The 17,122-nt window shown below is 38.6% G+C and overlaps 1 protein-coding gene across 6 annotated transcripts in view; it reads left to right on the top strand.

Moving 5' to 3' along the window:
• Nucleotides 1-1,403: 1,403 nt before the first annotated feature.
• Nucleotides 1,404-17,122, top strand: part of GOSR1 (golgi SNAP receptor complex member 1) — a 57,161-nt gene continuing 41,442 nt past the window's right edge. For 5 of the 6 annotated variants that reach the window (XR_005364739.1, XM_038548412.1, XM_038548415.1 and 2 more), the window contains exons 1-5: nucleotides 1,404-1,561; nucleotides 4,409-4,529; nucleotides 10,119-10,206; nucleotides 10,567-10,674; nucleotides 15,874-15,965. Coding sequence is in view for 5 of the 6 variants with exons in the window: in XM_038548412.1 (XP_038404340.1) it covers nucleotides 1,531-1,561; nucleotides 4,409-4,529; nucleotides 10,119-10,206; nucleotides 10,567-10,674; nucleotides 15,874-15,965 (440 nt within the window). In the remaining variant the exon portion in view is untranslated. The remainder of the gene's footprint in view (nucleotides 1,562-4,408; nucleotides 4,530-10,118; nucleotides 10,207-10,566; nucleotides 10,675-15,873; nucleotides 15,966-17,122) is intronic. The other variant, XM_038548413.1, reaches the window with a different exon arrangement.

Raw genomic sequence — 17,122 nt, forward strand, 5'->3', positions numbered from 1 at the left:
GCCTGTGTCTCTGCCTCTCTCTCTCACTCTGTGTCTGTCATGAATAAATAAATAAAATCTGCCTCTGCTTCTCTCTCTGTCTCTCACGAATAAGTAAATTTTAAAAATATTTTTTTAAAAAATAGAAATTACCCAATTTGAACAACAGAAAACAGACTGAAAAAAAAAATTAGTAGAGCCTCAGGGATATGTACGACTCTAACAAAAGATCTAGCATTCATGTCATCAGAATCCCAGAGGGAGAGGAAAAAGAGTAAGGGACAGAAAAAGTTTTAGAAGAAACAATGGCTGAAAATTCCCCAAATTTGGCAAATGACATAAACCTAAGAGTCAAGAAGCTGAGCAAATCCCAAACCGGATAAAACCAAAGAAATCCACATTAAGACACATCTTAATCAACTTTCCGGAAAGTAAAGAAAAAATCTGGAAAGCAGTACTTAGCTATAGTAGAAAAACAATTCAAAAAACAGCCAATTTCTCATCAGAACCGTGGAGGCCAGGAGGAATTGGGCACGTTTTTCAAGTGCTAAAGGAAAAAAAAAAATTGTGAACCTCAGATTCTACATCTGGCAACGGTATCTTTCAGGAATTAAGGGGAAATCAAGACATTATCAGATGAAGGAAAACGAGTCGAATTTGTCTCCAGCTGACCTACTCTTTAGAAACGGCTAAAGGAAGTTGTTGAAACAGAAGGGCAATGATACAAGAAGGAATCCTGGAACATCGGGAGGCAAGAAAGAAAAATGTTAAGAGTAAAGTATGGATAAATGCAGTCCACTTTCCTTCTGCTTTTGAGTTCTATAAATCATGTTTGGCAGTTGAAGCAAAAATTGTAACGTTATGTGGTGTGGTTCTCAATGAATGTAGAGGAAATCTTAAAGAGTCGTAAGTGGGAGTGGGTGAAGGGACAGGTGTGATTTAAACACCTCTGTGGGACGTAACTTTTCTACATTTCACTAGAACTGGTAAAATGCGGACACAAGCCAACTGCGATGATTTGTGTGTCTTTCGGGGCGGCTTTGGACGGCTGATTCCGACAGGTTGAGGGGGCCGGACGAGGTACACGGACGCAGTCGGCCGGGTAGGCCGCACACCTGCCAGAGCCCGAGGGATGCTGGAGCACCCGCGGAGGAGGCCGGAAGAAAGGGCTCGTCTTGGGAAGAAAAGAGCCTGCGGCGCCGAGAAGGGAAAGCGGTTGGCTGAACACTGGCGATGACTTTCTTCTCCGCCACGCTGGCTCCTGCTGAGAGAGGGGGTAAGCTGACCTGAGGGCGATGATGCGGGTTTGGGGCGCCGGAGAGGGCAGGAGCAGCACCAGGACAGACACTCAGGTAGTGTCTGGGATTAAAACTGGTTTCCAGCCCCATTGCTGAAGAGCTGTGAAACGATTAGTTGGCCGCCGGGGGGCGGTGTCCGTGGAAACTGACGTATCCCGTCGGCCCTGGCGCCGGGGCGGAAGAAGGTGCGGAAGTGATTCTCTGGCTCGCCTCGTCTCTACTCTCCTATCCCGACTGACGTTGGACAACAAAGATGGCTGCAGGAACCAGCAATTACTGGGAAGGTGAGGGCGAGGCTTCCGTGTGGGTCTCACCAAGAGGTAGAAGGGCTGGGTAAGGACGGGTCTTGGGGGAGGCGGCAGAGGAAAGAGCCCGGCCTCCGGAGCGGCCGAGCTGACGGGTGAGGCTTCTCTAGTGGGAGCCCCTGGCCTGGGGGCTGAAGAGCCCGAACGGTCTGGGGCAGGGGGGCTGAGCCGAGAGGCAGCGAGACTTGGGACAGAGGTGGGCGGAAGGAGCTGGGCGGGGAAGGAAGGTCCTGAGTCCCTGGGGGAGAGCGGAGTTGAGGGGCCAGGCGAACTTGGACGAAGGGGCTTGGGGGACGAACTCTGAGAGGAGACGAGTTTTGAGCGAGAATATCCCGACCCCAGGAGGCTGGAAGAGTCAGCGTTTTAAGAGTTGAGGTCACTGTTGGACAGCGGAGTAGGATAAGGGGAAGAAGGAACTTGTCAGTCCGGTCCATCGAGGGAAGTTCTATGGACGGAGTGTCTCCTCCTCGGTCCCTTTGGCAGGACTGAGGGCTGGGACTTCGAGGATTGGGTTTGGAGACTTCGAGTCGCGGTTTGGAGACTGAGGAAATAATTACCCTCTGCCGTGGAGATGGGTTTTATTAAAAAGCGAAAGTTGAGAGAACCAGTGTGAATTGCGGTGATTGCATTTGCTATATACCTCTTTAGCACCCCCCCCCCAAAAAAAAAAAAACCTGTCTTGTGATTTGACAAGTACGTTTATTGAATTAATGAAAATATGTTCCGATAGAGTGGGCTGTTATAAAATTCCCTCCTGGACCATGATGACGACCGAGGGTCAGAGAAGGCTCATCTGTTTCTTTCCATTGTCTCTCTGCTCTATTACAATGGGAGCTACTCTCCGAAGCCTCTTGGAAACCACAAGTAACAGTACTGTCCCCAGCAGCCAGTTAGTTGGTCTAGGAGCTTAGTTCGAAGTTCGTCCGTATTTGCCTTATTACACTTTCAGAATGCTTTGTATTGTTTTGGTTTGGTTTTTGGATGTTTTCTACTAGGGAGGACAGTTCTAGTTGCAGAGAAGCATGATTATAGTTTAAAACATGTATTTAAATGCCTATTTGAAATGTGTGTGCTAGATAGAAAATATTTTTAAGTTCTGTAGAAGCGGCTATTGGTATCCTTAATACTAGTCGTTAGGCTATAGTTTTTTGAAGCGCCATGTTGTGATAATTACAGCAGCTTGTTGTTGACATCCTACTCTGTGCCGAGGGCTTTAAGCACATGGTTACTAATGCATAGAAAAACCCTGAAGGTAGGGTCCTGGGATGGAGCCCTGCTTGGGCTGCTAGCTCAGCAGGAGTCTGCTTGAGGATTTCTGTCCCCCCCCCCCCCCCGCCCCTTGCTCATGCTCACTGTCTCTCTCTCAAATAAATAAATCCCTGGGTGGCTCAGTGGTTTGGTGCCTCCCTTCAGCCCAGAGCGTGATCTTGGAGTCCCCGGATCGAGTCCCACATCGGGCTCCCTGCATGGAGCCTGCTTCTCCCTCCGCCTGTGTCTCTGCCTCTCTCTCTCTCTCTCTCTGTCTCTCATGAATAAGTAAATTCTTTAAAAATAAATAAATAAATCCTAAAAACAAAACAAAAAGTGAAGGTTCATTGGTTCAGTAGATTTTCAATAAATCTCAGAGCCAAGTTCTCAAAATCTCAGGATGTTAGGATGGGATAAGATGCGGAGACTTGGTCTCTGGCAAAATATGTTCCACTGTGTTCTACTGCTTCCTACTTCTGGTTGCTGATAAATATATTGAAGTAATGTTTTGTAATCCTTATTCCTGAAAGATGAGGTCCTTATAATATTTCTTTATATATTTCAGCCCTTGTATTTTGAGGCCCACTTTACCATGAATGAAAGTATTCACATCTAGGGATCCCTGGGTGGCGCAGTGGTTTGGCGCCTGCCTTTGGCCCAGGGCGCGATCCTGGAGACCTGGGATCGAATCCCACGTCGGGCTCCCGGTGCATGGAGCCTGCTTCTCCCTCTGCCTATGTCTCTGCCTCTCTCTCTCTCCCTCTCTGTGACTATCATAAAATAAATAAAAATTAAAAAAAAAAAAAAAAGAAAGAAAAAAGAAAGTACTCACATCTAGATGTGGGTTTCCTGACTGGACTTCTCTCCCTCAACCACTAAGCCAAATTACTATAATGTTTCTTTTTGCTTCTGTTCTTTTAAAACTTAGGCCCTTATTTTTGTCATACTTATATTTGACCTTGTTAGTCACATAGTTTATTATTAATTTTAGCCTCTGTGAATTTCCTTCAGTAAACTTACTGAAAGGCCAATTTTTAATCCTTTGTTAATAATTATTGTTTCTTTAAGCGTCAGTTAATAACTCATTCTACTAAGAAATTCATAAGCTTTGGAATGTAAAGAGACAGGAAAACCTCAGTCGAAAACAGTGATGGGTTCTCTTTTATGAAGTTAATTGATAAGTTGATGTAATGCTGATCATAAACCATACTCAGGTTCTTTTATGATTTGTGTTGTCTTCTGTTTTCCCCCCAAATTACAAAATTTTAGTCATTGTTACAGAAACCATTTCAGGAATGTTAGAACAACAGTTGTTGCCTAGCTATAATGGAATACAGGGGAAATTTCCACCTCTCACTGTCTCTCCATTTCATGACCCATCTGAAGTTTAAATAAGAGACAGTGTGCTTTTCTGGGGAAGTCTTTGGCTTTCTCCTTTTAACACTTTTCTTAATGGGGAATCTAGATCAATATATGATTATTTTCATAGTTTGTTTTCTTCAGAATAGTTTTGTGATTTTTATGTCTGGGTGATGGACTCTTCGTGTTTAATTATTTGCTTTTAAAATTTTGTCAAAGATCTCAGAAAACAAGCTCGACAGCTGGAAAATGAACTTGACCTGAAACTAGTTTCCTTCAGTAAACTATGTACAAGTTACAGTCACAGCGGTGCCCGAGATGGAAGACGCGACAGGTATAGGTACTACCAGATTCTGTCTCTTATGCCTTAAGCCATAGAATGTTTTTAAAATCATTAAAAAATAAGCTAAAATATGTAACTCTGTAACTCAGTCTATTGGTGAATTTTTGGTATTTTATGTGTTTTTGTTATTTATATGTTAGTAATTTATAAAAATTTTTCTTAATTCTTGAGACTAGCATTTATTTGGGATCCTTAGGTGAAGGTTGTGATGGTGTCAGGAGGAAAATGCTAAGGCTTAAGAATGAGTCTGTATCAGAGGTAAGTTTCCAGTTTAGCCAGTGTAAGGGAATGTGGTTGATTTCCCACATTGTATTTCTTATAACTCCTGGTTGTTAAATGGATCTAAGAAACTATTCAAATGTAAAGTATACATACTGCTATTCTGGTGTTTTATAATGAATCTAATGCAGTGTGTATCCTCACTATTAATCATTGAAGTTGTTTTTAATTTTGGTTCTTTTTTGAGAAACCAGAACAGTATTGCATTGAACATAGGGAAAATGTATCCTTATCTTTGAATCTTATGCTCACTTTAGACCATCCACTTGTTTAAAAAAATATTAGGAAATATTTAAGATACTTAGAAAGGTATGAAGAATAATGAATCCTCATGTGCCTGTTTTCCTCTTTAAGAAATAATCATTATCAGTTCAGTTGAAGCCCCTAATTTCCCATTTTCTGCCTCCCTATAATCTTATGTTTTTACTAATATGTTTGTGTTCCTAACAATTTGTAGTATCTTAACTACAATAGTTACTTTGCAACTTGGTTTTTGTTTAACATTATCTTTGTGATGAAGCTTTGGGTACGTTTAACTGTGGTATATTCATTTGCTACATACAGCATCATTGTGGTTGTGTTGTTGTGTATTATAATTTGCAGATGGACATTGTTTCTAATTTTTGCTAATTAACTTAATAGCTGACACAGTGTTCATCACGTGTCAGATACTGTTGTAAGAGCTGTATATGAAGACTGATAAGAACATTTTTACCAAAAAAAAAAAAAAAAAAAAAAGAACATTTTTACCTATAAAAATGGCACATATCTAGCAGTGGAATTGCTGGTAGCAGAGTTGTTATCCTTTATTTCACATACTTTTTTGAGGATTGGCTGTGGGTGGGATTTTTTTTCAGCCAATCATTATAAAACAATAAAAATTGAGCATGGATTTGAACCCAGGTCTTTCTGTCTCCAGAGCCTGTGCTCTAAAACTTTTTTTTTTCTTTTTCAAGTTTTTATTTATTTATTTATTTACTTGCTTATTTATTTATTTATCTGAGAGAGAGAGAGAGAGAGAGAGAGAGAGAAGGAAGTACAAGTAAGAAGGAGAGGCAGAAGAGGAGGATGAAGCAGACTTCTCACTGAGCAGGGACCCCAATGTGATACTCATGACCGGAGAAGAAGGCAGACACTTAACTGATTGAGCCACCTAGGCACTCCACTCTAAACCTTTTTATGAACATTCCAACAAAAAGAGTCATTTCAACATCATAGCCAAAGTATTGCTTCTTTTAAATAAGGGCAAATTATTAAAGAATTAACAATAGCAGGGCCAACATACTGACTATAGGACCTAAAAGTAAGCTGTTGCCATGTCATATAGCTTTGGTTGCATGATGTTATTTTGGACTTGCCTTTACTTAGCAGGTAAAGAAAATGACGAGGGTTCTTTTGTATGTGTAAACTTATTTTATCACCGAAAAGCATTTTTCCTGTATTTAAGTGTCCTGCTTGATTATGCCAGTGAGTATACAGTTTTAAAACTCTGAATTGAAAAAAAAAAAAAAAAGTAAAACTCTGAATTGTCAAGAGACACAATTACATGATGCTTTTTCTATATTTTATGTGCTTCATGAACGTAATACTTCTACAACAAATTGGGACTGACTTTGTAGATTTCCTACAGCCCAACTCTCCCTTCAGTAAGAAACCTAAGGCCAGGGATCCCTGGGTGGCGCAGTGGTTTAGCGCCTGCCTTTGGCCCAGGGCGCGATCCTGGAGACCCGGGATCGAATCCCACGTCAGGCTCCTGGTGCATGGAGCCTGCATGGAGCCTGCTTCTCCTTCTGCCTATGTCTCTGCCTCTCTCTCTCTCTGTGTGACTATCATAAATAAATAAAAATTAAAAAAAAAAAAGAAACCTAAGGCCATGAGGATCAAAGATTCAATGTATATTCTAAAGTGTTGTTATTGGGATCCCTGGGTGGCTCAGCGGTTTAGGGCTGCCTTCAGCCCAGGGTGTGATCCTGGGGTCCTGGGATCGAGTCCCACGTCGGGCTCCCTCCATGGAGCCTGTTTCTCCCTCTGCCTCTGTGTCTGCCTCTTTCTCTCAGTCTGTGTCTCTCATGAATAAATAAATAAAATCTAAAAAAATAAAAAAATAAAATAAAAAATAAAGTGTTGTTATTGCCTAGATTGAAAACATGTCATACTGAATAAACTCGGTGATGACTGGAATTTTTCATCTAGGAGAAATTTTTTTTTTTTTTTAAGATTTCTTTATTTATTCATTCAGAGAGAGCGAAGAGAGAGGCAGAGACACAGGCAGAGGGAGAAGCAGGCTCCTTGCAGGAAGCCCGATGTGGGACTCAATCCTGGGTCTCCAGGATCACACCCCGGGCTGCAGGCGACGCTAAACCGCTGCGCCTCCAGGGCTGCCCTACTTTTTGTGTTTTGAGAACTTTATGGTCTATGGATCATCACATTAACTATAATGTGAATTCACTTTAACTGAATTGTAGTATTGTGGAGAGGTTTTTGACCATTTCCCTGGACTCATAGACTCTGAGAATGGTGAAAATGGAGATTGTCTCTTCATTTATTCAAGTATTTAATGAGTATCTACCATGTGCCTGACACTGTTCTAGGTGCTTGCCATATATCTGTGAACAAGCAGTTTCCCTCCTCAGAGAGCTCACATTTGTTGGCCCATTGTTCTTTTTCATATATCTGGGGAGGTACCCTATTAGTAGTATTTAGAGCATTTTTGCCTGGGCACATTCTAAGAAGTAACCATAGAACATTGGGTTAGCTCTAACATATGATAAAGAACTAGGAGGAAAAAAAAAAAAAAAAAAAGAACTTGGAGGGATCCCTGGGTGGCTGAGCGGTTTGGCACCTACCTTCGGCCCAGGGCATAATCTTGGAGTCCTGGGATTGAGTCCAGCATCGGGCTCCCTGCATGGAGCCTGCTTCTCCCCTGCCTGTGTCTCTGCCTCTCTCTCTCTCTTTCTCTCTCTCTGTCTCTCTCTCTCTGTCTTTCATGAATAAATAAAATCTTAAAAAAAAAAAAAAAGAACTAGGTATTTGGATATATTTTAAGACAAGTAAATTAGAAATAAAAATTTCACACCTAATTAAGCATTTTAAGTAAAAATCCTTTTCATTGGTTACTTTTTGGTTACTTTGTTTCCCATTACTATTGCTGTGGAATTGTATGTGGAGAGGGGAAATAGTAGCCAAAGTGTTTTTTTTTTTTTATGTTAAACTGATGATTTAATCTATCTTTTTTTAAGATTTTATTTATTTATTCATGATAGTCACACAGAGAGAGACAGAGAGGCAGAGACACAGGCAGAGGGAGAAGCAGGCTCCACGCAGGGAGCCCAACGTGGGATTCGATCCTGGGTCTCCAGGATCGCGCCCTGGGCCAAAGGCAGGCGCCAAACCGCTGCGCCACCCAGGGATCCCGATTTAATCTATTTTCATTTACCACACCCAAGCACTGTCACAGGGCAGGACAAAGTCTTCAGTAAGATTGAAGAGCATTGTCATTGCCTGGGTACTTATCTGTGTTCAGTAGAACTGAGATCTCAGTTGAGCTGCTCACATGATAATGCATACCATTTGGGGACCAAATGAAGGTTAGTCGATTTTCAGAAGAGGCAAAATAAATTTTCTGGACATCTGGTTTTATTTATTTATTTATTTTTAATTTTTAAAGATTTTACCCATTTATTCATGAGAGAGAGAGAGAGAGGCAGGGACACAGGCAGAGGGAGAAGCAGGCTCCATGCAGGTAGCCTGACATGGGACTCGATCCTGGGTCTCTAGGAAACTGTGAAACTGCTGAGCCACCTGACCTGTCAAGGACATCTGGTTTTAAAATTTGAATCTGTTGGGATGCCCGGGTGGCTTAGGAGATTGAGCATCAATCTTTGGCTCAGGGCGTGATCCCTAGGTCCCGGGATCGAGTTCCACATCGGGCTCTGCAAGGAGCCTGCTTCTCTCTCTCTCTCTCTCTCTAATGAATAAATAAATAAAATCTTAAAAAAAAAAAAAAAAGAATTTGAATCTGTCAAACATAAGTTTCACTTGTAAAAAGTTAGATTTTAATGAATAAATAAATAAAATCTTAAAAAAAAGAATTTGAATCTGTCAAACATAAGTTTCACTTGTAAAAAGTTAGATTTTTGACTGACTATTCAGATTAGAAAACAGTTCACGTTTTTGTAAAAATAACCAAGAAAACCCCTACTGAATTGCATAATATAAGTAGAAATGTAGAAATTTGGTTCTGAAACCTCCCTGCTGGACATGGCTATCTATTTTAGCCTTAAAGCCAGTTCCTGATTACTTAATAACTAGTAATCCAGTGTGTGAATCATATAAATCTCAATTTTATTTCTTTTTGACAAGAGTCGAGGAAAGAAAAGAGAACTTAATTTGAATAACCATTATTGCTTAGGAGTAAAAATTAGAAAGACTGTTCTTCACAGATCTCATGACATAATTCATAATACCTTTTATACTTTCTTTTTTATGTAGTACTACTTAGTTCTCCAGTTTTGTTACACATAATTTGTTTTTTTTAGATTCAGCATTTAATTGGGCACTGCCACAGCTTAAGTTACTTTACATTACTAAGGTTAGATATATTAAAGCTCAGAAAAACCTTATGTACAATTATACTTTATATTGGAGGTGCCTTGGTGGCTCGGCTCAGTCAGTTAAGTATCCAGCTCTTGATTTCGGCTCAGGTCATGATCTAACGGTCATAAGATCAAGTCCTGTGTCAGGTTCCATACGGGGCTTGGAACCTTCTTAAGATTCTCTCTCTCCCTCTGCCCCTCGCCATTCACCCATCCACCACCATATGTGCGTGTACACTCTCAAAAAAAAAAAACAAAAAAAACAAAAAAACACCTATTTTATACTGAATTTAATATTTAGAATGTGTGTGATTTTTCTAGAAAAGCTAGTTTCTTTCTTTTTTTTTTTAAAGATTTATTTATTTATTTATTTATTTATTTATTTATTTATTTATTTATTTATTTATTTATTTATTTATTTATTTATGATAGACAGAAAAAGAGAGGCAGAGACACAGGAGGAAGGAGAAGCAGGCTCCATGCCGGGAGCCCAATATGGGACTCGATCCCAGGACTCCAGGATCGCGCCCTGGGCCAAAGGCAGGCGCTAAACCGCTGAGCCACCCAGGGATCCCCGAAAAGCTAGTTTCTTAAACAGAATGTCTCTGAGGTTCCACTTGCCCTCTTTAAGAATAATTACCTTATTATTTTAAGTATGTTTTAAAGGTTTAGGTTTAAGTAATGGATTCTCTTTACTGGAACTTCTCTTTAGTTCTGACACAACACCCCTTTTAAATGGATCAAGCCAAGATAGAATGTTTGAAACGATGGCAATTGAGATTGAACAGCTTTTGGCAAGAGTAAGTACTTTCTGTTAATTGGCTGTTTTACTAGTCAGCTGTGTTAATCACTTGTTAGATATGGTACTCGATTATATTAATGCAGACATGTTTATTGAAATCACCCTTTCATCCAAGATATGTGCCTGCCGAGGCCCCTTGAATTTTTATTATAGTCATTCTCAAGTCTTACGGGTGTTATTTTAGCCTTTATTAGGGGGGAAATACTGAATCCTTGCCTGTCATTTTGCTTTTGGGGTGGCTTTTTGTTTGCTTTGTTGTTAGCCAGAAGAGCATACAGGCAAATAATTTACTTTTATCTCTTTATAGTGCTTTTAAAAATATTTTTATTGGTTTTCTTTTCCTTCCTCTTCTTTTTAGCTTACAGGGGTAAATGATAAAATGGCAGAATATACCAACAGTGCGGGTGTCCCATCTTTGAATGCAGCACTGATGCATACGTTACAGAGACATAGAGATATATTGCAGGTAATATATTGGGCTTCAGACTTTTAAGTTACTGTAGTGAGTTTTTTAAAATCCCTGAATAGAATGCATATACATGTATTTTAGAGACTAAAGGGAAGAATCTTCTGAGACAATAAATATTATGCTATAGAAATCTGTCTTGTTTTACTTTTTTTCCCCCCTTGTTATAATAAAATTCTGAAAATACCTGATAGCTCTTGCTTTTGCCTGGTAAAAATGAATAACATTCATCACTAGGTACATACTTCTACTGTGGGAGACCTTGGTAGCTAGCAATAACAGTGGAAGAGCTAATGGCATGCATAGGCCACAATATGGTGGTTTAGAGTATACTTTCATCAGGCTTTGAAGATAATGTAGAAAGACGGTAATTTACTATATTTAGTATATTTAAGAAAATATTAAATGTATACCAATAAAATTAAATAAACTCTTAAAAATTTATATATACAGATATATTAAAAATGTAGTTCGAATAGGAAGGTAAATGTTTTTAATATTAAAAAAATTAAGCGATCATTTCTAATTTTAAAAACTGTTGTAAAAATAAGAATAGGAAGACACTTCATTTACCTAAGGTAAAATGTGTATATCATATTAAAACGAGCATGATGCTTAATGATAAAGCTCTGAAAGCATTCCCTTTAAAGAAACAAGATAAAGATATCCCCAGTCACCACAGGTATTTAATATTGTTTTGGAAGCTCTTGGTGGGGATCCCTGGGTGGCGCAGCGGTTTGGCGCCTGCCTTTGGCCCAGGGCGCGATCCTGGTAGACCTTGGATCGAATCCCACATCGGGCTCCCAGTGCATGGAGCCTGCTTCTCCCTCTGCCTGTGTCTCTGCGCCTCTCTCTCTCTCTGTGACTATCATAAATAAATAAAAATTTAAAAAAAATAAATAAATAAAAATGGAAGCTCTTGGTGGTGCAATTAGACAGAGATATAAATAAACAAGATCTAAATAGTGACAAGGAAGAGGCAAAACGTATTATGTAGCAGTGAAAAGATTATCTAATACTACTAAGAAAAACAACTTAAAAAATTAGAAAGAAATTAAAATGGTAGATTACAAAATTAATATAGTAAAGCAAGAAGTTTTCCTATATATAACCAATAACCTGTTAGAAAATATAATGGAAGAAACTAAAATCCTTGTATATAAATTTAATAAGAATGAATAGGACTTGCATGTATAAAACTTTACTGAGATTGGGCCCCCGGGTGGCTCCAGTGAGTTAAGTATATACCTTCGGCTCAGGTCATAATCCTAGAGTCCTGAGATTGAGCCCCACTTTGGGCTTCCTGCTCAGCGGAGAGCCTGCTTCTCCTTCTCTCTCCACTGCTTCCCCTACTTGTACACACGCTCTTTCTGTCAAATAAATAAAATCTTAAAAAAAAAAAAAAAAACTTAGTAAAATGAAAGTAGATTTAAGTAAAGGAAAGAATTACTCTGCCTTTGGATAGGAAGATGTCTCTCTAAATCAGCCTATAAGTTGAGTCCCTCCAAATGGAAAAAGAGGTTTTTGTTTCTTTTTTCTTTTTCTTTTTTTTTTTTTTAATTGCCGAAATGACAACAAAGTTCATTTGGAATCACAAACATACAAGTGCAACCAAAGGAGAAAAAAAAATGTGTTGGGCAGCCTGGGTGGCTCAGCGGTTTAGCACTGCCTTCAACCCAGGGCATGATCTGGAGACCCGGAATCGAGTCCTGCATCGGGCTCCCTGCATGGAGCCTGCTTCTCCCTCTTCCTGGGTCTCTTCCTCTCTCTTTCTCTCTGTGTCTCTCATGAATAAATAAAATCTAAAAAACAAAACAAAACAAACGTGAAAATGAAGGTAAGTAGTAAAGAGTGCCTAATTCTCCCAGATATTAAAACCTGTTAAGAAGTTAGAAGAATTGGGGATCCCTGGGTGGCGCAGCGGTTTGGCGCCTGCCTTTGGCCCAGGGCGCGATCCTGGAGACCCGGGATCGAATCCCACATCGGGCTCCCGGTGCATGGAGCCTGCTTCTCCCTCTGCCTGTGTCTCTGCCTCTCTCTCTCTCACTGTGTGCCTATCATAAATAAATTTAAAAAAAAAAAAGTAGTCTTTAAAAAAAAAAAAAAAAAAAAAAAAAAAGAAGTTAGAAGAATTAAGACAGTTTGATTCTGGGCAGCCCTGGTGGCGCAGCGGTTTGGCGCCGCCTGCAGCCCAGAGTGTAATCCTGGAGACCCGAGATCGAGTCCCATGTTGGGCTCCCTGCGTGGAGCCTGCTTTTTCCTTTGCCTGTGTCTCTGCCTCTCTCTCTCTCTCTCTCTCTCTCTCTCTATGAATAAATAAATAAATAAAATCTTTAAAAAAAAAGTTTGATTCTGGAGAAAAAAAATACCAATACAACAGAGCAGACATAGAAATTAAGTTTCTGATAAAAGTGGTATTTTAAATGAGTAGGAACAAGAGGTATCGTAAATTAAATAGACCTGTAGCAGTCAGCAAATTGTGTGGGGAGAGGGGACAAACTTGAATTTCTGTCTCAATCCTCACATTCAGAATAAATTCTAAATGGATCAAAGACTTATATGTAGAAAAACTACAGGAGTTTAGAATGGGTGAAATTAAACATTGTAGAAATTATACATTTTTAAACAATACCTAATAACAGAACCTATAATGAATGTCTAATTTGCTTAATGTACAGAAATAATAGAAATTTAAAAAGTAACCTAATAGGAAAATGAGCAAAGGATACAAACTGGCTGTTGACAGAAAATGTCCAAAACTGTAAAAAGATGTTCAGCCACATGCTGAAAAGAAAATATATGAATCAAAATGAGAAAAGATTTTTCACCTGTCAGAATAGTTAGCAAATATTGAAGAACAGCTAGCAAATATTGAAGCATCTAGTAGCGTATTACAAGAATATAGAAAAATGGGATCCCTGGGTGGCGCAGCGGTTTGGCACCTGCCTTTGGCCCAGGGCGCAATCCTCGAGACCCGGGATCAAATCCCACATCGGGCTCCCAGTGCATGGAGCCTGCTTCTCCCTCTGCCTATGTCTCTGCCTCTCTCTCTCTGTATGACTATCATAAGTAAATAAAATTAAAAATATATATATATAGAAAAATGAGCCCTCATTCACTGTTGCTGGGAACATGAATTGGTGGTCTATTAAATCTATTGGTGGGTTAGTACTATCAATTTTAATGTAAGATTCTTTAATCCACTTTTCTTCACACTTTAAAAAGAGGAGTTAAGGGCAGCCCCCGTGGTGCAGTGGTTTAGCGCCGCCTGCAGCCCAGGGTGGATCCTGGAGACCCTGGATCGAGTCCCACATCAGGCTCTCTGTATGATGCCTGCTTCTCCTTCTGCCTGTGTCTCTGCCTCTCTCTCTCTGTCTCTATGAATAAATAAATAAATAATCTTAAAAAAAATACATGCAGCCATGTTAAAAAATAAAAATAAAAAAATAAATGTTTAAAAAAATAAAAATAAAATAAAAATAAAAAGAGGAGTTAAGTATGTATACAGAATATTTATTTTTCAAATGGCATTTTTTAAGACAAAAGTAACTAAAATGTTTACTAATAGGGTATTTACTAAATTATGGTAGTCATAAGATAGAATTCTATACAGCTATTAAAAAGAACATAGATTTCTTTTTTTTAAAAAGATTTTATTTATTTATTCATGAGATATATATATAGAGAGAGAGAGAAGAGCAGAGACACCGGCAGAGGGAGAAGCAGGCTCCATGCAGGGAGCCTGATGTAGGACTTGATCCCGGGAATCCAGGATCACACCCTGCGAAGGCAGGTGCTAAACCGCTGAGCCACCCAGGGACCCCGATTTCTACTTGTTAATATGAAAAGATTACTTGATATTTTATGAACTACTGGAAAGACAGTATATAGCAGAATACCGCTGACCCTTGAACAATGCAAGGATTAGGGGTCTGACATCCCACCTCTCCACTCCTGTGCAGTTGAAAATTTGCATAAAACTTTTGCCTTCCTTAAAAACTTAAGTACTAATAGTCTATTGTTGACTAAAAGCCTAACATAATCAGTTGATTAACACATACTTTGAATGTTATACATATTATATACTGTATTCTTACAATAAAGTGTAAGAGAAGAGAAAGTGTTATTTAAAAATGATAAGGAAAATATATTTGCAGAATTGTAGTGGACCTGTGCATTTCAAGTCTGTGGTGTTCAAGAATCAACTGTAGTTTGATTTCTTTAGCATAAATGAAAGAAATAATAGGTAAGCTGGTATACACAGAAATGTAGTTCCTGAAAGAAAATAGAAGAAAATGATCATAGTTATGAGCTTTAGAACAGGATGGTTTTTATTTTTGTTCCTTTTGGTGCTCTTTTTAGTATGCTCTCCATTTTTATATTTTTGTGTTCAAAGAGGCAGTAGGGGCTTTCTGGGAGATGAAATTATGATTTTCATCTTCTCTGTATGCATCTCTGAATTTTAAAAAGTAAAGAATACTCCTTAATTAAAAGTATGGTAGTAGATAAAGGAAAATATTTATTTATTTATTTATTTTTAAAGATTTTATTTATTTATTCATGAGAGACAGAGAGAGAGAGAGAGACAGAGACACAGGCAGAGGGAAAAGCAGGCTCCATGCAGATAGCCTGATGTGGGACTTGATCCCCGGTCTGCAGGATCACGCCCTGGACTGAAGGCGGCGCTTAAACCCCTGAGCCACCGGGGCTGCCCGAGAAAGAAAAACATTTAAAGATTATTTTGTTCTTCGTAATTCTTTTGGATCTGTTCTTCCTTTGACTGGTTTAGAAATTAAATTTCTGTGGGAATTCCAAAAAGATGAAATTTGAAAGTAAGCTCCACTGGATGTACACTAATAAGTAGAGAGAACCCCTCAAAGTTTTATCCTAGGCTATTTGGAATCATTTTATCTTAAAGTTATTTTTTTCTTTATAATTCTGTCCCATAAGACAAAGTACTAGAAGATACAAGGGATAGCCATCTAGTGGTACTATTACCCCAACACTGAATTGTTTTCATTTGAAAGAAGTTGGTCACTCTTCAGGAAAGGGACTATAATGTTGTTTTTACCTCGTGACTATTTGATTCTTAAATAGCAATTTTCTTGACAGTAACATATGATGACAGTATATAATTGGTTCAATAAGATGAAAACATATAAAGAGCTTATGTTGAGATTGGATATTGATTTATTGCAGGATTATACACATGAATTCCATAAAACCAAAGCAAACTTTATGGCAATACGGGAAAGGGAAAATTTGATGGGATCAGTACGAAAGGATATTGAGTAAGTTACCTTTTATGTTATTTTGTAGGATGTTGAAGCTCTCTGTGTTTCCCTTTCTGATAACAGTTACATATATATATATGTATCTCAGTAATTTTTATAGATATGTATATGTATAAATTTATATATATGTATGTATATGTGTATATATGTGTGTGTGTGTGTAAAGAAAGAAACTTTTATTTCTCTGGAATTTGAAATATCTGTTTTCCAGGTTTTATTCAAACTTCATAGCCATGTCAAATTATTTAAGAACTCCCAATGTTTTTATGCTAATCTCAGTCTAGAACTTTAAAGATTTGTTCTTCCATCCATTTACCTTACGTTCAATAATGCAGTCTAGCATTTCATATGCACATTTAAATTTTTTTTCTCAGAGTGCCTGGGCAGCTCAGTCAATTGAGCATCCGACTCTTGATTTCTGCTCAGGTCATGATCTTGGGGTCATGGGATCAAGCCCCTATTGGGTTCCACACTTAGCAAGGAGTCTGCTTGTTCCTCTCCCTCTGCTTCTCCCCTCTCTCTCTTTCAAATAAATAAGTAAAATCTAAAAAATAAAAAATAAATAAAATATTTTTTACAATTGTAGATCTGTTGGGCAGCTAATTAAACGTGAAGACTTTCCACTTTTGGACCATCTATTGATGCTTATCATTGTCTCCCTTGTGATAATTTAACTATTTTTAAAGATTTTATTTATTTACTCATGAGAGACACAGAGAGAGGCAACACATAGGCAGAGGGAGAGTCAGGCGCCCTGCAGGAAGCCTGATTCAGTACTCAATCCCGGGACTCCAGGATCACAACCCGAGCCGAAGGCAGATGTTCAACTACTGAACCACCTAGGCATCCCTTGTGATAAATTTATGGTACTTATGTTTCATAAGTAATGATTATCTTATGTTTCATAAACATATCTATAGTATACATCACCATATCATAATCTGATACGTACCATGTATACTCTGAGAAATATTTTCCTAGAGATCCTTTATTTTGTTCGACAGTAAAATAGTTTTGCAACAGAAGTAATTTCATATTCATTTCATTCAGAATTTTTGCTCAAAACTAATCGAGGATTACCCAGCCATCAAACTTATGTTCCTGTCCCCAAAAATTATCTTGGAAAGTTAATTTTTATTGTATGTTCTGTTTTT

This window comes from Canis lupus, chromosome 9 (assembly GCF_011100685.1).
Source record: "Canis lupus familiaris isolate Mischka breed German Shepherd chromosome 9, alternate assembly UU_Cfam_GSD_1.0, whole genome shotgun sequence".
Classification (NCBI taxonomy): Eukaryota; Metazoa; Chordata; class Mammalia; order Carnivora; family Canidae; genus Canis; species Canis lupus.